This window comes from Pongo abelii, chromosome 20 (genome assembly GCF_028885655.2).
Source record: "Pongo abelii isolate AG06213 chromosome 20, NHGRI_mPonAbe1-v2.0_pri, whole genome shotgun sequence".
NCBI lineage: Eukaryota > Metazoa > Chordata > Mammalia > Primates > Hominidae > Pongo > Pongo abelii.
The window spans coordinates 55478793-55501203 of NC_072005.2; the positions used below are offsets into that span (position 1 = coordinate 55478793).

At 45.0% G+C, this 22411-nt stretch overlaps 1 protein-coding gene across 4 annotated transcripts in view; it reads right to left on the minus strand.

Moving 5' to 3' along the window:
- Positions 1–283: 283 nt before the first annotated feature.
- Positions 284–22411, minus strand: part of SLC6A16 (solute carrier family 6 member 16) — a 35929-nt gene continuing 13801 nt past the window's right edge. For 2 of the 4 annotated variants that reach the window (XM_009232875.4, XM_054540924.2), the window contains exons 3-13: positions 21859–22367; positions 21279–21436; positions 20966–21092; positions 20577–20752; positions 20225–20335; positions 19800–20041; positions 4477–4663; positions 3935–4136; positions 3331–3490; positions 1257–1419; positions 284–1044 (exon numbers count right to left, since the gene is read on the minus strand). In XM_009232875.4, coding sequence (XP_009231150.3) covers positions 775–1044; positions 1257–1419; positions 3331–3490; positions 3935–4136; positions 4477–4663; positions 19800–20041; positions 20225–20335; positions 20577–20752; positions 20966–21092; positions 21279–21436; positions 21859–22303 — 2241 coding nt within the window. In that variant the 5' untranslated portion in view covers positions 22304–22367 and the 3' untranslated portion in view covers positions 284–774. Of the gene's footprint in view, positions 1045–1256; positions 1420–3330; positions 3491–3934; positions 4137–4476; positions 4664–19799; positions 20042–20224; positions 20336–20576; positions 20753–20965; positions 21093–21278; positions 21437–21858; positions 22385–22411 lie in introns of all 4 variants that reach the window. The other 2 variants (XM_054540925.2, XM_054540923.2) reach the window with 1 other exon arrangement.

Genomic DNA, 22411 nt, shown 5'->3' on the forward strand with positions numbered 1-22411 from the left:
TGTGTCCCCATTTAAATATCAACTTCAATTATATCTCCCAGAATTCCCACGTGTTATGGGAGGGACCCAGGGGGAGGTAATTGAATCATGGGGGCTGGTCTTTTCCATCCTAATCTCGTGATAGTGAATAAGTCTCATGAGATCTGATGGGTTTATCAGGGGTTTCCGCTTTTGCTTCTTCCTCATTTTTTCTCTTGCTGCCATCATGTAAGAAGTGCCTTTCACCTCCCGCCATGATTGAGACCTCCCCAACCATGTGGAACTGTAAGTCGAATTAAGCCTCTTTTTGTTCCCAGTTTCAGGTGTGTCTTTATTAGCAGTGTGAAAATGAACTAATACAGACTGGAAGCCTTATGACAGGAAAACTGAACATCTGAGACATCTATAGGAAAAAAAGATCTGCTTACATCCAGTCCTTGGAGTTCCAGTAGACTGACTTATTGACCAACAGCATCGCTCCTCCAGCTCCATGCCAGGAGACAGGCACCCCAGAAGTAGCAGGACTGGTAGATATCACTAGTATTATATATGCGTTGTGCATGTATGTGTGTTGAGGAAGAGGATGGGGAAAACGATGATGGTGGTCACCAGGTAAGATGGGACCCAGGAAGGGATTGCAAGGCCAGGCCCCACGAACCCCCCCAAAGAACGCCCCTCCTCTTGGAAATAAAAGTGGTTCTGGATCCAGGGACATCAACAGTTGCAAGCTGATATTAAGAGTTGCCTGTTGGATCTGTTCTAAGGGATATGTTATGTGAAGCCAAATTAATGAAGTTAGGAGGTCACATGACAAGTTGATGGGTAGTTTGTTTCATCACCTTGTAGAATTTCTTCCTTTTGAACCTCTTTACTGGGTGTTAGCTGGTGACTTAGGGGTAGGGATGTGGAGGCTGTCATAGGCCCATCTCTGCTCTTGGGCCTGAAGGGAATCCTACGTATGCGGCAGTATACAAAGTATGCAGGGATGGGGAGGATGACAATGGCAAAAAGGGTGATCATCAAGAGCAGTGCCCATGGTGGGTATCGTCGAAGCACCTCTTTTGACTGTGGAGAGATGGGAAAAAGGTTCAGAATATCAAAATCCGCAAGAGAAGAGGAAGAGTTGTGGAGGGGAAGGGTGGGTGGGGAACCAAAGCAGAAAACCCATGAGTCTTTGGGCAGTAAGAGAATGAGATGACTGGGTTCTTTCACCCAGAGTGAATTGAAAGGTCTGGCCCCCACTCCCAAAGGGGTTCTGGGTCCTGGGGGAGGCTCACAGTGCTTGAGTCCCAGGACATGTAGGTGATCGGCTTCATAGAAAGATGAACTATCATGGTCACAAACAGGATTAGCAGCACAACTGGACACAGATGGGGCCACAGCCAACCATAGATGGGAGAGATGGGGTGGCCCAACAGGATCGTCAGGTCTGCAAGGAACCTGGAGAAGGGCCACCAGAGTGTGGGATGCCCAGTTAGGCCTCACCACCTTGGAGGCAGGGCCAGCCCAACCTTGGCATCTTTCAAACATTCTATTGTATCTCTAATCTCCTGTTTCATCTCAAGTCTTGTCCTCTCTCATCCTCCCCCTAGTCAGTCTGTCTTCTATCCCAACCCAAGAAACTTTTCCAAACACTCCTCTCCTGCTCAAGAACTTCCCATGGGTATCCAATGGCCTCAGGAGAAAGGCCAAGTCTCTTTCATTCATCCCATAAATATGAGAATGTCTATGATGTGCCAGGAACTCTTCTAAGTGCTGGATATCCAGCAGTGAACAACACAGATAAAAGAAAGTGGCATTTGGCCCTTGGGGAACTTATCTAGTTTATTTCAGCCACCTATCCAGTCTCCTTTAGTACATATTCTCAATCTCAATAAATATACAAGTGGGGTCTTTTGGTCTAGGGTGCCCATCACCCTATCTCCACCTATTCATCTGTCCAGGCTCTGCTCAAGCATCCTCTCCTCTAGGCCACCTTCCCTAACTCTCCAGTCTTCCTTAACTAACCATCTGTGCCCCCGGAGTTGCCCTGGCTACCTCTACTATAGACTTACATTCCACAGTTATATCTTCCAGGTCTCACTCCCAGATTATCTTGTTCTCTTTCCCAGGTAGCTCTACCTTCCGGAATCAGACCACTTCTCTTAATCCACAACTCTTCTACTTTTGACCAAGCCATTCTTAGCTCTCACTTGAAATACTACATAGCTTTCATCAGGCAGGGTGGCTCACGCTTGTAATCCTAGCACTTTGGGAGGCTGAGGCAGGTGATCACGAGGTCAAGAGTTTGAGACCAGCCTGGCCAACATGGTGAAACCCCGTCTCTACTAAGAGTACAAAAATTAGCCGGGCGTGGTGGTGCATGCCTGTAATCCCAGCTACTCAGAAGGCTGAGGGAGGAGAATTGCTTGAACCCGGGAGGCGGAGGTTGCAGTGAGCTGAGATCGCACCACTGCACTCCAGCCTGGGCAACAGAGCAAGACTCCATCTCAAAATGAAAAAAAAAAAAGAAAAGAAATATTACATAGCTTCCAACTCTTATCCTGGCTTCACTCTCAACTCTTCCTGGTCTGTTCTCCAGACAGCAGCCATAGATACCTTTTTAAAAAACAAATCTAATAATGGCACTCCCACCTGAAAATGTCATTCTCCTACTCAAAACCCTCCAATGCTTCATCTGTCATTCTGCATACAAAGCTGAGTCCTATCGTGGCTTACAAAACCCTACATGACTTGGCCACCATCACTTCTCTAGCCCCATCTCCTAATATCTTCTATTCCAGCCTCTCTGACTTCTTTGTTTCTCAGAAACTCTAGGCATTATGCTTCCTCTGGCCTTGGTAATTTCTGTTTCCCTGCAGGGCGCACATTCCTCAAAATCTTGTCATGACTCCCTCCCTCCTATCATTCAGGAGTCTGCTCACATGTCACCTTATCGGAAGGGCCCTCCCTGAAGTCGTATGTGGATTGGTGCCCACACACACTCCCACTATGGGCCATCTGACCTCGCCCTTTGATTCTTCCTATCACCTATATTTATTCTCAACGTTTTTATTCTTTATTTGCTAATTTGCTTATTGTCTCTCTAGACCACTAAAATGTAAGCTTTCTGAGAATAGGAATACTTCTTTTATTCAATGCCCCTATCCCTGATGACTAAAATAGTGCCTGGCACATATTCAGCACCCAAAATATATGTGAAAATGGATGAATGAATAAAAAGATTTCCCAGAAGACTGAAATTAAGGGTCCCTATGTCACACTAGGTGGGTTGACAGTAGAGGCAACAAGAAAGGGGTCACCCTTCCCTATAGTCCCATGCTTTGTGAGAACCTGGGTTTAGGACATCACCTCCTGGCCCCATAGGCCCAGGACACAGCCATGGTTTCAAATACGACAATGACGATGATGGGGAAGACTATCCAGCATTCACTCAGCAGCCTGATGAAGTGGCTGCCTGAAGGTCGAGTGAAGAAGAGGCCGCACACGAACATGAGCAAAAAGACTCCCACTGGAGAAAACATGAGATCTGGATCAAGGTTAGAAGTCAGGGCTGGGTGACAAGGGCTAAGTAGAGGTCATAGACCAGGGCTGGTGGCAGACCCAGTGGTAGCCGGGCACGGTGGCTTACATCTGTAATCCAAGCATTTTGGGAAGCCAAATTGGGCAGATTGCTTAAGCCCAGGAGTCTGAGACCAGCCTGGCAACATGGCGAAAGCCCCTCTCTACAAAAGCTACAAAACTTAGCCGGGTGTGATGATGCACGCCTATGGTCCCAACTACTGGGGAGGCTGAGGTGGGAGGATCACTTGAACCCAGGAGGCAGAAGTCGCAGTAAGCCGAGATCACACCACTGCACTCCAGCCTGGGCTACAGGGACCCTGTCCCAAAAAAAGAGTCCCAGTGGTGTCAGGGGTCAGGGTCATTGTTAGGAGTAGGGCCTAGGTCAGAGTACCTATGAGCAGCTTTGTATGTTTCCTGAAGAAAGAGAAGGTGTCCTGGAGTGGAGTAATGATGCCCTGCAAAATCCCTATTGCGCTGCTCAGCCCCATGGCCAGCAACATCAGGAAGAAGATAAAAGACCAGAAGACAGACGGAGGAAGGAAGGACATGGCTTCAACAAAGGACAGGAATGCAAACTTTGGGCCCTCGCTAGCCTGCAAAGAGAGAACAAACAGGTGTTAAAGTGTCATTGAACTGAACAATAACAAAAAAATATAGACAACTATACATTCTATCTTCCCTGGAAAACTCCTGAAAGTCCCTGGATCACTGAGAAAATCAGATCTCCAAGCTAACCCCCTGACATGGAAAATCAATCCACCTCGCATTATCCATGGAAGGCCATTCTGCAAACTATAGTACTTTGTATTACTGAGAGCCACAGATGATTCTGGTGCTTCCGGGATTTTTTCTGGTGCTAAGAAAAGCTAAAATGTCTGTTGTGCTAAAGGCTTTCAGGAACTCTAGGCTCCCCTCTCAGCTATGTTTACTGACCTTAAGAAACTGAGTCTCTATGTTGCACTCAGTCACCTCGCGGAGAACCATGCTTTTGATGTGCTGGGGAAGGCCATTGAGCCAGGCGTTGTAGATGGAGGTTGGGTTGTCAAGCAGGTTGACAGGGGGCTTGGCGTCAGGAGGCAGTTTCCCTAGGTTTATCAGCTTTAAAAGTATTTCAGCATTCCTGGGGATAGAGGGTTGAATCAAATCGAACCATTTGGCCCAGTAGGAGATAGTCTCCTTTTCCCTTATCTTCAAGATAAAAAAGGCTATCACTGGCTTAGCATTACTGATCTGGGTAAGATAGAGCCTGGGATGAAACCTAGAAGGCACCCGCCTTCAGGGACGTGAATTCATTTGTGTAATCCTGGAGAATTGATGACCATGGGAGAGCCTAGGAGAAGCATTTTCTGCAGTCTTCCTGGGGACTCTGTGGTCCCTGCTCTAGTGATGGGGTTTCTTATTCACTGTCTACCTTCCCTCTCCACTGAGACTAACGGGTAAAAGCCAACTTTCTAAAGTTCCTATTACAGCATGTCCAGGAGCACACAGACTATGATCATAATGTTCCCATGGAGTCGTGCTGTGTGAGAGCAACTGCTGGTTCGACTTTTTGATGTGAGCCCTGCTGACCATTTTGGCCTCATATGTCCCTATGGCCCTCTTCACATTCCATGTTCTGGCCAGATTTAACTACTTACCGTTTCAGGGCCCATCATACCCCCTCACACACAATACCAACTCCACCCCCACCACCATTCTTCACTTGGCTAACTCCTACAAATCCTTAAAAATTCAGCTCATTGATCGAGACCATCCTGGCCAACATGGTGAAACCCTGTCTCTACTAAAAATACAAAAATCGGCTGGGCATGGTGGCGCGTGCCTGTAGTCCCAGCTATTCGGGAGGCTGAGGCCGGAGAATCGCTTGAACCTGGGAGGCGGAGGTTGCAGTGAGCCAGGATCACGCCACTGCCCTACAGCCTGGGCGACAGCGAGACTCCATCTCAAAAAAAAAAAAAAAAAAATTCAGCTCATTGCTCTGTAAGAACTACAATGGCTTGCCAAGTATCATTGATAAAAGCAAAAGGCAAGCAAGTAGAGTTTGATCGCATTTTAGAAAATAAAATACCATATGCTATTCCAATAATAAGCTAGAGATTTGAACCAATTTTCTCATTGGAAATAATTTTAAAGGCTGGAAGATATTTTTAAATCTTCTAACAAAATAAAAATGTTGACAAGATAATAAGGAATTATCAGGCAAAAATTGAAGTACAGGCAAAGCAGTGGAGAAAGGGGACTTCCAAAGATACTTTGTCCCAAAGATGTATGCGAAATACAACAAACTGGACCTGCAGTTTCCAATTTTATGACTTTTCAGATACAAAAGGGGGCCATGGAGGCCAGATATAAAACACCAGAGCCTGCCCAAAATAAGGATCAGAATAGAAGTTCCCCTCTTAAATCCGACACTTCAAAGGGCTACACCTTCACAATAAAAATGAAGCAGAAGCTTGCTCCCGGCCCTTCTACACAACTGGGAATGCAAGGAAAGTTGTTTCAGAAATGATCTACAGATTTGATGCAATCCCAATTAACACCACAGCAGGCTTTTTATTTTCTTTTTCTTTTTTTTTTTTTTTTTTGAGATGGAGCCTCGCTCTGTCGCCCAGGCTGGAGTGCATTGGTGCGATCTCCGCTCACTGCAACCTCCGCCTCCCAGGTTCAAGCGATTCTCCTGCCTCAGCCTCCCAAGTAGCTGGGACAGGCGTGCGCCACCATATCCAGCTAATTTTTGTATTTTTAGTAGAGACAGGGTTTCATCATGTTGGCCAGGCTGGTCTTGAACTCCGGACCTCAGGTGATCTGCCCGCCTCGGCCTCCCAAAGTGCTGGGATTACAGGCGTGAACCACCACACTCAGTCTGGGAAGGTAATTCTAAAATTTACTTGGAGAACAAAGATCTACAATAGTCAAAACAATTTTGGAAAAAAAAATAGCACAGTTGGAGAACTCATACAACTTGATTTTAAGATTTACTATAACACCTTAGTAATCAAAGCAGGGTGGTATTGGTTTAAATAAAAATAGACATGTTAACTAATGATACTGAGTAGAGCCCAGAAACACACTGTGGTCAACTAATTGTCAACGAAGATACCAAGGCAGCTTAATAAGAAAAGGATAGTCTTATTAACAAATAGTGCTAGAACAACTGAATATCTAAATAGAAAAAAATTTAATCTTGATCCTTGCCTCATACCTTATACAGAAATTTATGTGAAATAGATATCTAAACAGAAAAAGCAAAAACTTTAAAACACAGGAGAAAAACATTTGCAACCTTGGCCAGGCACGGTGGCTCATGCCTGTAATCCCAGCACTTTTGGAGGCTGAGGCGGGCAGATCACTTGAGGTCAGGAGTTCGAGACCAGCCTGGCCAACATGGTGAAACCCCGTCTCTACTAAAAATACAAAAATTAGCCAAGCGTGGTGGCACGGGCGCCTGTAGTCCCCGCTACTTGGGAGACTGAGACGGGAGAATCACTTGAGCCTGGGAGGCAGAGGCTGCAGTGAGCCAAGATCGTGCCACTGCACTCCAGCCTGGGCAACAAAGTGAGACCCTATCTCAAAAAATATATATATATATTTGCAACTTTGAAGTAAACAGAACTGTCTTAGGATGTAAAAAGCTCAAAACGTGAAAGAAAATTGATAAATTGAGCATCATCAAAATTATGTCTTTTCATCAAAAGGCTTCATTAACGAAAGACAAACCCCAGAATGAGATATAATATCCACAATATGTACAACTGACAAAGAACTTGCATTTAGGATATATAAGGAATGCTTACAACTCAATAATTTCACTGCCCAAAAAAAAAACCTGATTTTTAAAATGGGCAGTAGACTTGAAAAGACACTTTACAAGACAAGCTCTGTAAAAGGCCAATAAGCACTTTCCAAGGTAGCCAACATCAGTAGTCCTGAGAAACAGGCAAATTAAAATCACAAAGGCATACCACACCACACATCTGCCAGAATGGTTAAAATTAAAAAGCCTGATGTCATCAAGTATTGACAAGGATGTGGGACAACCAGAACTCTCATACCTTACTAGTAAGAATGGAAAACTGATTTAAAACCACTTTGGAAACAGTTCCACAAATTCTTATGAAATTAAACATACCATTACCACGTAACCCAGTGACCCAATGATCCTTCTCTTAGGTGTTTATCCAAGAGAAATGAAAACATATGTCCATACAAGGACTTGTACATGAACTCTCAAAGCAGCTGTACTCGAGACAGCCCTCAACTGGAAACAACTCAGATGCCTATGAGTAGGAGAATGGATAAAGAAATTGTGGTATAATCATAAAATGGAATAATACGTAGGAATAAAAAGGAATGAACCTCCAATACATCCAGTATCATAGATGAATACTAAAAACATGCTAAGTGAAAGAAGTCAGATATAAGAATGCATATAGTATGATTCCATTTACTCTGAAGAAAAAAAAAGACAAATCTAATCCATGATGATAGAAAACAGATTGGTGATTAATTGGGGCCAGGAGTGAGAGGAACATAGGTAGAAAATATGAGAGTTTCTAAGACCTAGATGATATAGTAAAAAGGTCTAACAAATGAGATTACATGGCCAGTGAGTTAGAGACAATATGTGAACAAACAATGGCTGAGAATTTTTGGAACTAATGAAAAGAGTAATCCATAGATGCAAGAAGCCAAAAGAATCCCAAGCAAAATAAAAGGAATTCCCCATTAGATATATTACAGTGAAGGTGTAGAGAAACAATGTTAAAAGGTACCTGTGCCTTGGCAAATAATTTATGAATTAAAAGTCCCTAAAAGCACTTGCAACAACAAAAGTTGACAGACAAGTGGGATCCTATTAATCTAAAGAGCTTCTGCACAGCAAAAGAAACTCAACAGAGCAAACAGACAACCTACTGAAGGAGAGAAAATATTTGCAAACTATGCATCCAACAATAGTCTAATATCCAGAATCTATGAGAAACTTCAGCAATTTGATAAGCAAAAAATAAATAACCCCATTTAAAAAATGGGCAAAGGACATGAACAGATACTTCTCAAAAGAAGATATACATGCAGCCAACAAATATATGAAAAAATGCTCATTGGTGTGTTTCTCACCACACCAATCAGAATGGCTATTAAAAAGACAAAATAACAGATGTTGGTGAGGCTGCAGAGGAAAGGGAATGCTTACACACTGTTGCTGGGAATGTAAATCAGTTCAGCCACTGTGGGAAGCAGTTTGGATATTTCTCAAAGAACTTAAAAGGGAACTACCATTCAACCCAGCAATCCCATTACAGGGTCTGTATACCCAAAGGAAAATAAATCGTTCTACCAAAAAGATACATGTATTCATATGTTTATCACAGTACTATTCACAATAGCAAAGACATGAAGTCAAGCTAGATGTCCATCAATGGTAGACTGGATAAAGAAAATGTGATACATATATACTGTGGAATACTATGCTGCCATGAAAAAGAACAAAATCATGTCCTTTGCAGCAATATGGATGCAGCTGGAGGCTATTATCCTAAGTGAATTAACATAGGAATAGAAAACCGGCTGGGTGCGGTGGCTCACGCCTGTAATCCCAGCATTTGGGAGGCAGAGGCAGGCAGATCACGAGGTCAGGAGATCAAGACCATCCTGGCTAACATGGTGAAACCCCGTCTCTACTAAAAATACTAAAAAATTAGCCGGGCATGGTGGTGGGCGCCTGTAGTCCCAGCTACTCGGGAGGCTGAGGCAGGAGAATCGTTTGAGCCCAGGAGGCGGAAGTTGCAGTGAGCCGAGATCACGCCACTGCACTCCAGCCTGGGCAACAGAGCGAGACTCCATCTCAAAAAAGAAAGAAGAAAGAAAAGAAAGAAAAGAAAAGAAAGAGATAGAAAGAAAGAAAGAAAAAGAAAATCAAATACCACATATTGTCACTTATAAATGGGAGCTAAACATTGAGTGCACATGGACATAAAGATGGCAGCAATAGACACTGAAGACTACTAGAAGGAGGAAGAAGGGAGGGGAATGAGGACTCAAAAACTACCTATTGGGTACTATGCTCACTAGCTGGGTGATGGGATAATTCATACCCTAAACTTCAGCAACACACAATTTACCCATGTCACAAACCTGCAGATGTACCCTCTGAAACTAAAAAAAAAAAAGTTGAAAAGGTAAAAAAGGTTGTTTGTGAAAAAGACAAATTACCTTCAAACTGACAACTGAATTCTCAACAGCCATAAAGAAAGCTGGGGGCCGGGTGCGGTGGCTCATGCCTGTAATCCTAGCACTTTGGGAGGCCGAGGTGGGCAGATCACAAGGTCAGGAGATTGAGACCATTCTGGCTAACATGGTGAAACCCCGTCTCTACTAAAAATACAAAAAATTAGCCGGGCGTGGTGGCGGGTGCCTGTAATCCCAGCTACTCAGGAGGCTGAGGCAGGAGAATGGCGTGAACTCGGGAGGCGGAGGTTGCAGTGAGCCGAGATCGTGCCACTGCACTCCAGCCTGGGCAACAGAGCGAGACTCCATCTCAAAAAAAAAAAAAAAGAAAGCTGAAAGATGCCAGAAGCGGGCTCATGCCTGTAATCCCAGCATTTTGAGAGGAGGAGGCAGACTGATCACTTGATGTCAGGAATTCGAGACCAGCCTGAGCAACATGAGGAAACTCTGTCTCTACTAAAAATATAAAAATTAGCCTGGCGTGGTGGCGTGTGCCTGTAGTCCCAGCTACTCAGGAGGCTGAGGCACGAGAATTGCTTGAACCTGGGAGGCGGAGGTTGCAGTGAGCCGAAAGCCTGGGTGACAGAGGGAGGCTTGGTGTAAAAAAAAAAAAAAAAAAAAAGAAAGAAAGAAAGAAAGAAAGAGAAAGCTGAAAGATAGCAGGCTATCTTCAATGTGCTAGGAAAAAAAAAAAAAAAAAGCACTGCCAAGCTAGCAATCTACATCCAGATACAATAGATTTCAAAACACACTGAAAGATATTTTCAGAAAAGAAAAGTAGGGAATTGGCCACTAGCAGACTATCACTAAAGAATAATTTAGGCTGGGCATGGTGGCTCACGCCTGTAATCCCAGCACTTTGGGAGGCCAAGGCAGGTGGATCACCTGAGGTCAGGAGTTCAAGACCAGCCTGGCCAACATGGTGAAACCCCGTCTCTACTAAAAATATAAAAACTAGCCGGGTGTGGTGGTGGGCACCTGTAATCCCAGCTACTTGGGAGGCTGAGGCAGAAAATTGCAGTGAGCTGACACAGTGCCACTGCACTCTAGCCTCAGCGACAGAGTGAGACTCTGTCTCAAAAAAAAAAAAAAAGAGAGAGTAATTTAAAGGATATTCAAGTAGAAGGAAATCCCTCATGGAAGGGCCAGGATGCAAGACAGCATAAAGATCAAAGAAAGCAATAAATAGGAAGTAGTACATCTAATTGAACATTAACTATATAATAAAACAATAATATCTTTGCATTTTAGCAAAATAATATGAAATAAAAATACACGAGGTGCATGCTTGTAATCCCAGCTACTCGAGAGGCTGAGGCAGGAGAATCACTTGAACCCAGGAGGCAAAGGTTGCAGTGAGCTGAGATTGCACCACTGCTCTCCAGCCTGGGTGACAAAGTAAGACTCCGTCTCAAAACAAAACAAAACAAAACAAAACAAAACAAAAACATGATATAACATTCAAATGTAAGTTAGGAATGCATGTAAATGGATATAAAGAGTTTTGGAGCCCTTATCTTGAGAGACAGTGAAGCACTTATTACCTTTAGACATCGATAAATTAAGAATGCATATTGTGAATTCTGGGGAAATCACTAAATCACTAAAAGAACAGAAAACAGAGTGGATAACTTCCAGACTAGTGGAGGAAAAAAAAAAATGGAATGATAAATAACTACTAAGTCAATCCAAAAGAAGGCAAGAAAAGAGAAAAAATGAAATACAGACCAGGAGAAACAAATAGCAAAGTAAGATGGGAGACGGAGCCAATTATTTCCTATCATGATGGCAGAGAAAGGGATCCAGCCTCCCTTTCTCTATAAAGAGCAACAATTTGGTAACTATCCTTGAACAAAAATTACTCTGGGCCGGGCGCGGTGGCTCATGCCTGTAATCCCCAGCACTTTGGGAGGTTGAGGAGGGAGGATCACTTGAGGTCAGGAGTTCGAGACCAGCGTGGCCAACATGGGGAAACCCCGTCTCTACAAAAAATACAAAAATTAGCTGGGCATGGTGGCGCATTCCTGTAATCCCAGCTACTTGGGAGGCTGAGACAGGAGAATTGCTTGATTCCGAGAGGCGGAGGTTGCGTGAGCCGAGATCGCGCCACTGCACTCCAGCCTGGAAGTCAGCGAGACTCCGTCTCAAAAATAAATAAATAAACAAAATAAAATAAAAATTACTCTGGAAGAATTGAGAAGTCGGCTTCAGCTGACTTTTAGTAGGAGAAAGAACCCTAGAAAAACCCACACAGAAAGGGTGGAAAGAACAATTCCATTTTGCCCACATCACCCCATCCTCCGAGCCAGCACTGCTCAGCATGGAGAGGGAATTCCCTGGCTCGCATATCCCTCTTTCAGGGATAATGAGAGCAGGCTGTACCACCAGCTTCCCCAGTGTTTTGGGACACTGCCCAAACAGCTTCAGTTTCACTCCATTCACATTTCCGTGGGGACTGGCGTTGCCAAGACATACGGAGATAATGGGGAACCAAGAAGTGGGACAGGCTGTCAGTATCAGCCATGCTGGTGGGAGCCACAGCGCCCCCTAGTGGCCTGCTCAACAGGGGACTCTAGCGGACTTCTGTACTGAGGACCTCAACAGCACTCCTGGCCACTGTGCAGCTCCCCACAGTTTTCACCACCAAGGACACCTTGGTGTTACCAATGGCTGATGCCAGCACCATTTTCTGCAGAGGAACCAAGCAACTTTCACAACTGAGGAAACCAACTGGCAACATTGCAGCAGCAAAAGCCCTGTAGTTTTTTCCACCTTCACAGTCTCCAGGTGCGTGGCCCTCTAATTTCTCCTTCCTCTGTCCCTGAAACCACCTAAGCTGTTCAATACCATGGTCGCCCAGACCAGACCCAGGAACTCACCCCAGTGGCCATCGCATTCTCTGGGTGCCTAAGCCAATACCCCTCCTCTGTGGAGTCACCCCAGCCGCTGCCTCTACAAGTGCTCTGAGCCAAGGACCCAGCACAGCTACCATGCATGTGCCTGTACACAGCCATGCCTCCCCATCCCCAGGTTCTAACTCCAGCATCACGCTTGCACCCTCAGCTGGGCCCCGCGGCTGCATGTGCACACACGCCTCCAGCTCAGCCCTGCAACTGCCCACATACATGCAGATGGCCTGACCTCTGTGGCCAGACTGCAGCAGGCCCCTGCAGTTAGGCACAAGCTGTCAGCCCCCACTGCCACATGCATGCCCTTAGTCAACCCCAGCCCCTGCCTCTGACTCCACCCCTTGCCACCATTAATGAGCCTGCAACTAGCCTCTGCTGCCATGCTTGTGCCTACAGCCAGCCTCTACAGCAGACTGTGTGCACACCACTGACCCCAGCCTCCACTGCTGCGAGTCCTGGCCCCTAGATGCTAGGCAAGAGGCACAGCTGAGGTCCCAGAAAACTCTGTGGGAGGTTCACAGCCACTGTGGACTTCCCACAGCTGTTGCCACCAAGGACCATGCAGGTGTCAACATCACAGCCCCCAGCTGCCTGTGCTAACAAGACTCTGTGTCCCTCCAACCTGGACCCACCACACGCAACCCCACCCACAGTTGGCACTCTGTGCCACTGGACCCAGTGCCAGAGAGCACCACTCTTCTCCCCCAAAAAAGCATTTGAAGTTAATGCTTCTTCAAATGCTTTTCTCAAGACTATAAAAATCATGAAGAATTGGAGAATCATGACAACACCAAAGGAAAACAATAAACTTCCATTAGCTGACTCCAAAGAATTGCAGATCCACTAATTGCCTGACAAAGAATTCACAATAATGGTTCTAAAGAATCTCAGTTAATTATAAAAGAACACAGAAAACAATTTAACAAAATCAGGAAAACAATAGAACAACGAAAGAAGAGGCTAAACAAAGGCACTGAAAACATGAAAAAGAACCAAACAAACATTTTTGAGCTGAAGAATAACAATAAACAAAAAATACAATAGATGGCTTCAACAGCTGACTAGAAAAGCAGAAGAAAGAATAAGCAAATTCAAAGACATCATTTTAAATCATCCAGTCAGAGGAGAAAAAGAAAAAGAAATGAAGATGACCAAAGAAAGTCTACAATATCTATGGGAGGCCATCAAGAGAACATTTACATAACAAGATTTACAGAGAAGAGAGAAAAGGACAAAGTTTATTTTTAAAAATAGCTGAATACTTCTCCAATCTGGAGAAAGATACAAACATCCAGGTACAAGAAGTTCAGAGGTCGCTAATAAAATTCAACCCAAAGAAGAGTTCATTGAGACATATTATGAACAAATTATTTAAAACTGAAGACAAAGAATTCTGAAAGCAGAAAGAGAAAAGCATATCACATATAAGGAAGCCCCAGTACAAGTATCGACACATTTCTCAACAGAAATCTTGCAGTCCAAGAGAGAATAAGATGATATATTCAAAGTGCTGAAAAAAAATCTGACAACTAAGAATACTTTAAAAAGTATGTAGGCCGGGCAGGGTGGCTCACGCCTGTAATCCCAGCACTTTGGGAAGCCAAGGCAGGTGGATCATGAGGCCAGGAGTTCAAGACCAGCCTGGCCAATATAGGGTTTAGTAGAAACCCTGTCTCTACTAAAAATACAAAAATTAGCTGGGCATGGTGGCGCCCACCTGTAGTCCCAGCTACTTGGGAGGCTGAGGCAGGAGGATCGCTTGAACCTGGGAGGCGGAGGTTGCAGTGAGCTGAGATCACGCCACTGCACTCCAGCCTAAGTGACAGTGAGAGACTCTGTCTCAAAAAAAAAAAGAAAAAAAGAAAAAAGAAAACAAGCCACACCATTAGGACAGGTCTCATCTAATTCCCTTCAGTAATTTGATTTATACAAGTGATAAGGTTTGGGGCACAAAACTATTATCATATTACTATTAATTTTACTTTGTATTTGCCCTTTTTAAAACTTTGTATCTGTCACTTGTTAAATTTTTACAGAAGTACAACTCCTAACAAAATAATGCTGGCCCAGCCAAACACTTTGAGATGATAACAAAAGACTATGGAACAGACAAAATTGAACTTCAAAATGGACCTCAGATAGACTTAGCCTAAGAGATACTCCCTTGAAATGTCCCTTGTTGCTCAAATGTGGCTACAAGAGTTTGACACTGACTCCAAGTCACCCATCATTCCCCTCAATGTGACATGAGACCAGCAACTGGGACAGGCCCATCATGACATTGAGGGACAGGAAAACCCAAATATGAATGATTGATCAGTGATGCTTTTGGAGAAAGATCTTGATCAAAAGAGGAAATGTGAACGTTATCAGAATAAAATGGAGTCACTAATGTTAAGAAAGCCCTAGCAAATTGAGCCAAGGAAGGCCATGAAGAGAGGGTTCTCACACTTGTATGTCTGATTAGAAAAACAACTACAAAAACTATAACCATGCATAAAGGCCATTGCAACCTTACACACACAGAATATTCCTGCAGAAACATCTGCCCAACAAACGCCTATCCAACCTTGGACTGGTGTCACCCTTGTTATTGATCTCTGTAGCCAAGGAAAATTATTTCAAAACAATTATGTTATCCTCCTCATTTTTTTCCTTTAAAAACCTTTGTTGGCTGGGCGCGGTGGCTCACGCCTGTAATCTCAGCACTTCGGGAGGCTGAGGCAGGCGGATCACCTGAGGTCGAGAGTTCGAGACCAGCCTGACCAACATGGAGAAACCCCGTCTCTACTAAAAATACAAAATTAGCCAGGCATGGTGGCACATGCCTGTAATCCGAGCTACTCAGGAGGCTAAGGCAGGAGAATCGCTTGAACCCGGGACGTTCAATGCACTCCACCAGGTGGGAGAAAAGAATTTTAATATATACAACTGAAAAATGACTACATATCCAGAACATATAAAGAACTCCAAAGAAAAAGATAGATCATCCAATACTTTTTTTTAGATGGGCAAAAATGAACTTGACCACACATTTTGCTTTAAACTATGACAATACGAGTATTTGCACGAGGGAGGTAATGAGAACTTCCATACACACATTTCATATACATACAATTATAAATTGGCACAGATACTATGGAAAGTAATTTGGCATCATCTGTGAAGTTGTCGATATATGTGGTAGATTGAAGAAATACAGCCACAATATTTTGGAGCTCCTCCAATTAAGAGGTAAAGTCTATTTTTCACCTTTGGAATCTGGGGTAGCTTTTTTACTTCCTTCAACCAAGAAATGTAGCAGCAATGGAAGCAGTCCTATACTTCGCTTCAAGACACTTTGCTGAGTCTGCCTTTGTACTCTGTGAGCTACCATGTGAAGAAGACCAAACTAGCCCCATGGAGAGGCCTTATGGAAGACAGCAGCCCTTGCTGGCCAGGCAACTGACTACAAACAGGAGTGAACCCAGCCACCACCACTTAAGAGCAGTGCCAGCCAGGTGCGGTGGCTCACGCCTGTAATCCCAGCACTTTGGGAGGCCAAGGTGGGTGGATCACTTGAGGTCAGGAGTTTGAAACCATCCTGGTGAACATGGTGAAACCCCGTCTCTACTAAAAATACAAAAATCAGCTGGGTGTGGTGGCGGGTGCCTGTAATCCCAGCTACTCGGGAAGCTGAGGCAGGAGAATCGCTCGAACCCGGGAGGTGGAGGTTGCAGTGAGCCGAGATTGCACCATTACACTCCAGCCTGGGTGACAAAAGCAAAGATCTGTCTCAGAAAAAAAAAAAAAGAAGAAGAGCAGTGAGCAGCGCCGTCCCTGCTGGGCTCAGCCCCCAGCCAACCCTCCAGCTAAATGCAGCCATGTCAGTGAACCCATACAAGCCTAGCAGAAGAGCTTTCCAGCCAACCCGCAGAATCATGAGATAAATCATTGTTGTTTTAATCCATTTACTTCCAGAGTGATTTGTTACCCAAGAATAGACAACTATGCCCCAACAATCTAACTCATATCCCAGAAAAATGTGCACATATGTAGTGCATCAGGAACATGCATAAGAATGTTTGCAGCAACATTGTTTTAATAGCATAAAACTGGAAAGACTCCAAATGTTATCAATAGTAGAATGGATTTTTTAAAACTGTGGTATATTCATATACTGAAACATTATACAGCATTTTAAAAGCACGGATTAGGCCTGGCGTGGTGGCTCACGTCTGTAATCCCAGCACTTTGGGAGGCCGAGACGGGCGGATCACGAGGTCAGGAGATCGAGACCATCCTGGCTAACACGGTGAAACCCTGTCTCTGCTAAAAATACAGAAAATTAGCCGGGCATGGTGGTGGGCGCCTGTAATCCCAGCTACTTGGGAGGCTGAGGCAAGAGAATGGTGTGAACCCAGGAGGCAGAGGTTGCAGTGAGCCGAGATCGCACCACTGCACTCCAGCCTGGGCAACAGAGCGAGACTGTCTCAAAAAAAAAAAGAAAAAAAAAGAGCACAGATTAAAGTTATACACAATATGGATAAATATTACAAACATGTTGGATGAGAAAAAGAAAGCACAAAAGTAAGCAAAGAGAATGTATATATGAGGGAACAAATAACTAAACATATTGCTTTATATAAGTGGACAAATTAAACTATATTGCTTAGCTATGCACACATAGATGATAGAATATAAAGAAAAATATTAATCACTATCCTTAGTTCTTTGTTTTTCTTTTTTTTCTTTTTTTTTTTGAGACAGAGTCTCACTCTGTTGCCCAGGTGGAATGCAGTGGCACAATCTCAGCTCACTGCAGCCTCCGCCTCCCAGGTTCAAGCAATTCTCCTGCTTTGGCCTCCTGAGTAGCTGGGACTACAGGTGTGTGCCACCACACCCAGCTAATTTTTGTATTTGTTAGTAGAGATGGGGTTTCACCATATTGGCCAGGCTGGTCTCAAACGCCTGACCTTGTGATCCACCCACCTCAGCCTTCCAAAGTGCTGGGATTATAGGCATGAGCCACCGCACCCGGCTTGTTTTTCTTTATATTTGATCATCTATGTATGCATATCTATTAAGCAATATAGTAACCACTATCCTGACTTTTATGATGGTTACCTCTGGGAGGCAGTAAAGAGATTATGATTAGAAAAAGATACACAGAGAGCATCTAGGGTTATTCTAGTTCTTAATACAGGTGATGTTTACTTCATAGTTCGTTACACAGTACATTGTTTTATACACTTTTTTCTTCTTTTTTTTTTTGTTAGAGGCAGGGTCTTGCCCAGCTGATTTCAAACTCCTCGGTTCAAGCAATCCTCCCACCTCAGCCTCCCTAAGAGCTGGCATTACAGGCGTGAGCCACTGCTCCCGGCCTTGTTTTATGCATTTTTCCATATGTATGTAATAGCTCATAATAAAAGGTTTTTTTGAAAATACACAAAAAAAACTACCATTACACTCTCACCAGACTGGAAACAATTTAAAAGTCCAACCAAGTTTAATGAAGTGTTGTGCAAAAAGTAGAACAAATGAAAGTCTCACACATCCCTGATGGTAAGGCAATGCATTACACCACTTCGAAAACCAGACAATATATGATAAAATTGAAGGGGAGCACACCCTACTCAGCAATTCCTTTCCTAGCTATTTGCCATCAAGAACTCTTGCACACGCACACACGTATATTCCCAGGCATCTTCTAGAAGAAAATGGTGGTTATTTGTGAGGGTTAGGATTACTAGGAGAGGCCGGGTGTGGTGGCTCACGCCTGTAATCCCAGCTCTTTGGGAGGCAGAGGCAGGAGGATAGCTTGAGCCCAGGAGTTCAAGACATGCCTGAGCAATCCCAGCTCTTTGGGAGGCAGAGGCAGGAGGATAGCTTGAGCCCAGGAGTTCAAGACCTGCCTGAGCAATATAGTGGGACCCCGTTGCCAAAAATTTAAATTAAAAAAAAAAAATCTGCTGGGAGAGAGAGGAAGAGGAGGAGGAAGCAAAAAAAAAAAAAGAAAGAAAGAAAGAAAGAAAAAAAGAAAAAAAAGATTACTGGGAGAAATTCAACTCAGGGTTGCCTCCTCTGGAAGGCCCCATCTGACTACCCCAGACAGAATTAATGGCTCTGTCTCCTGTCCTCACCCATCACTTCAGTTACCAGTTAGCATAAGTTTTTGGCTGTCTCATTCTCCTTTCCTTCCCCCTCTAAAATTGAAAATGAAACAAGGACTGTGGTCTGATTCACCTGTCCAAGTCTCTGTGGTATAGAAAGAACACTTCCTAAATGTCTGATGGATGTTTTTGGAATTAATGCCCAAAAATAAGAAAAATAAGAAACAGGGGTGATCAGACAATCAAGGTTCTAGTACAGAGAATCCTTTTGGAGTTTCTGCTAGATTGACAGAAATCCCCAATTCAGGAGTTGACAGTTAAGAATGGGGGCCTTAGGGCGCGGTGGCTCACACCTGTAATCGCAGCACTTTGGGAGGCCGAGGCAGGTGAATTATGAGGTCAGGAGATCGAGACCATCCTGGCTAATATGGTGAAACCCTGTCTTTACTAAAAATACAAAAAAATTAGCTGGGTGTGGTGACGGGCGCCTGTAGTCCCAGCTACTCAGGAGGCTGAGGCAGGAGAATGGCTTGAACACAGGAGGCAGAGCTTGCAGTGAGCCGAGTTCGCACCACTGCACTCCAGCCTGGGTGAAAGAGCGAGACTCCATCTCAAAAGAAAAAAAAAAGGGGGCCTTCTACTTCTCCATTTTTCCAAGGATAGCCTTGGAAGGGTCTCTGTGTGGTATGGTCTTGGATGCTATTTTGTTGTGTATCTGGGATTAGAGAAGCCTTCAATGTTTGCCATTTTTAGTACATCCCTGTTAGCATATCCACTCTGAGGTGGATAGCTGGCAATCTCTGAGTTTGAAGATTTATTTCTAGGGTGACAAAAGGCTCTGAGAAGGATAATATATGATAGGAGATTCTATTGTCTCCATTTTTAGCTATGGGGAAGGTAGAGGGCTTGCAAGTTCACCCAAGGTTGAAATGTGTGAACGTGGGTCTTTGCAGCACCTTTAAGGTTAGGGTCTCAGGGTTTTAAAGTTCCCTGGGGCTGGGACCCTTAACAAAGGGGCCGGCCTTACCTCTCACAGCAGCGATGTGTGATGACTGTCGCCCAGAAGCCCAGGACAGAGAAGTTGAAAGATGTGAAAATCAACAAAGTGAGCAGGTTTATCACAGACACGAGAAAGGCATCACTGAGACAGTTGTTGGACTGGGGCATGTAGGAGGCTAAGGAGGCAACGGAGCCAAGGCCTATGCCTGTGTTAGACAAAACTTGACCCCCTGCTATAGACCACACACTCATATTGTACACATCTGATATCTAAAAGAGAGAAGACAAGAATAAGGGAGTTGTAAAAGAAGAAGCAGAGGACAACTATAATAGAAATGTTGCAGGGAGGAGAGAGGGAGATACAGAAGGAAAGAATGGGGAAAAGAAGCTCTAAGAATAGGCAGCTGTGGTACCCTACAAGGCCTGATGGGGGAGTGAGGAGATAGATTTCACCTTGGCAACCACCAACTGTTGAAGGCCAAATTTTGCCCCTTCCAGGAGTAGAGTCCGGATGAAGAAACCGACAATGATGAAACAGGGGAGCAGTACCAAGACATAGATTACCTGAATCGAGAGTGGGACATATCAGCAACTGTGTACCAGTAGGGGTCAACCAACAGTTAGGAGGGATCAAAAGTTCTGAGTCAGAAATGAGTAGGAGTTAGAAGAAAGCCTTCAGCAAGAGTCAGGGGCTAGAGGGAGTAAAAGGCCAAAGGAGTAAGAGATTAGGAGATCAACAAGTAACAAAGTGAGGTAAGGGCTAAAGCATCTGAGAATTTCAAGGAATCCAATACTGGTGGCTCACCTTCCCAGTGGACTTGAGCCCATTGATCATGAAAGCACCAACAAGACACCAGCAAAGAAAGAAGGGCAGGACCAGACTGGAGACTGGTGTCCCGCCATCCTCGATTCTGTCTGAGGCCTTCAAGGCCTGCCGGTACCAGAAGTATATGGAGGGTGTTGTCTGTTCACATTCAGGATCTGGGGGGACCTGGCTTTAGACATGCCTGCTAGACAAGGTACCCCCACTTCTTCCTTATCCCCTCCCCCACCTCCCTTTTCTCTTTCCCTCTCCCATTTCTTTTTCCTTCTTCTTCCTCTTCCTTGTCCCTCCCCACTCTCTCTTCTTCCAAATTCCCTTCTACTTCTACTTCTCCATTTTTCCCTTCTCCTCTTCTTTCACTTCCTCCTCACCAAAGCCACTAGAGTTCATCGTTAAGGGACATTTCTCCCATGGAACGGGAAACTGGAAGGACTGGCTCATGTAGAAGATGATCCAGGCATTGACCACATTGAAGTACAGGCCGAGGATGAAGCACACCTGGGGGCCAAAGAGGATATGGCTGGGGAGGAAGAGCAGGGACAGGAAAAGGGAGGGGATTTGACAGAGGACTGGGAAACCAAAGGGATCTGACCCATGGAGGTATTCATAGGGCGCATTTCAGGAGGAGGGTTGGGATGGGGGTGGGGTGTAAAAGTCGGGCCTGGGCAGCCATGGGCTCCTCACCATGAAGCTAGAATACCCCACACCACCAATCCAGGGGGCAATGATCTTCCATACACCCATGCCACCCTGACACATGGTCTGACCGGCTGCCATCTCCAGGAAGAGAAGAGGAACCCCGACCAGGAACAGAATGAAGATGTAGATGGCGGCGAAACTGCCTGTGAAGAAGATTCAGGAGGGACTCTGAGAACCATGTGACCTTTCAGTGCCTGGACTCCAGGAGCACAGGAAGACATTCTCCCTACCAGCGACCTCCTCCAGGGCCACAGGCATCAGGGCTCACCCATGTCTACATCCCTCACGGTCCCAAGTGTCCAGTCCTCTGGCCCCCAAATCCTGGAAGACCCAAGTACCTAGTTTCCAGCCCATCTTGGACCCAGGCCTCCAGCTTTGCCATCCCCATGTTCCGATACCCTGAACCTCTCATGATCCTAAGTGTCCAGGGACCTGGTTCCTATCCTGTTCAGAGCACCAGGTCTTTAGTCTCTACATATCTCAGAAACATTCATGGTTAAAGCCTGGACAGGACTCTGTCCTGATTGCCCCTTGTGGACCCAGGTTTCCTGGTCCCCAGACTTACAGCCTCCACTGTTAAGCCACAGGTAGGCAAAGCGCCAGAGACAAGATGGCTTCATAGAGAAGCCCACCTGAGCCAGAATGTACTCAGTTTTGCTGGACCAGAACGGACGGGCAAGGAGGATCTCACTCTCTTTCTTCTCTGTCATCTGCACCTTCTCATACATGGGTTTCTGGTTCAGGGCTGAGGCAGTTAACGCCTCCAATACAGAAATTTGCTTGGGCTGACTGGTCCTGGCCTGAGCCTCGAAAGCATGGGCCTCACAGGCCTGAGGCTCTGCAACCCGGGTTGCTGAAACTTGGGCCTCTGAGGTCCAAGATGTTGCAGACCAGGTCAATGAACCCTTGTCTTCCCACGTTTGACTTCCTGGGACACTGTCAGAAATCACTGTGCCAGTCCATGGGGTATCTGCCAGCGAGGATGTCGAAGGCTGGGCCTCTGTCTTCATCTCAGACAGACTCTCTGGGGCAGCTCCCGCTTCTGCAAGGGAGGGTTCATCTTCCTGAGGAGACCTGAAGGACACCAAAATCTGTAGATTTTAGATTTTAGAGTCAAG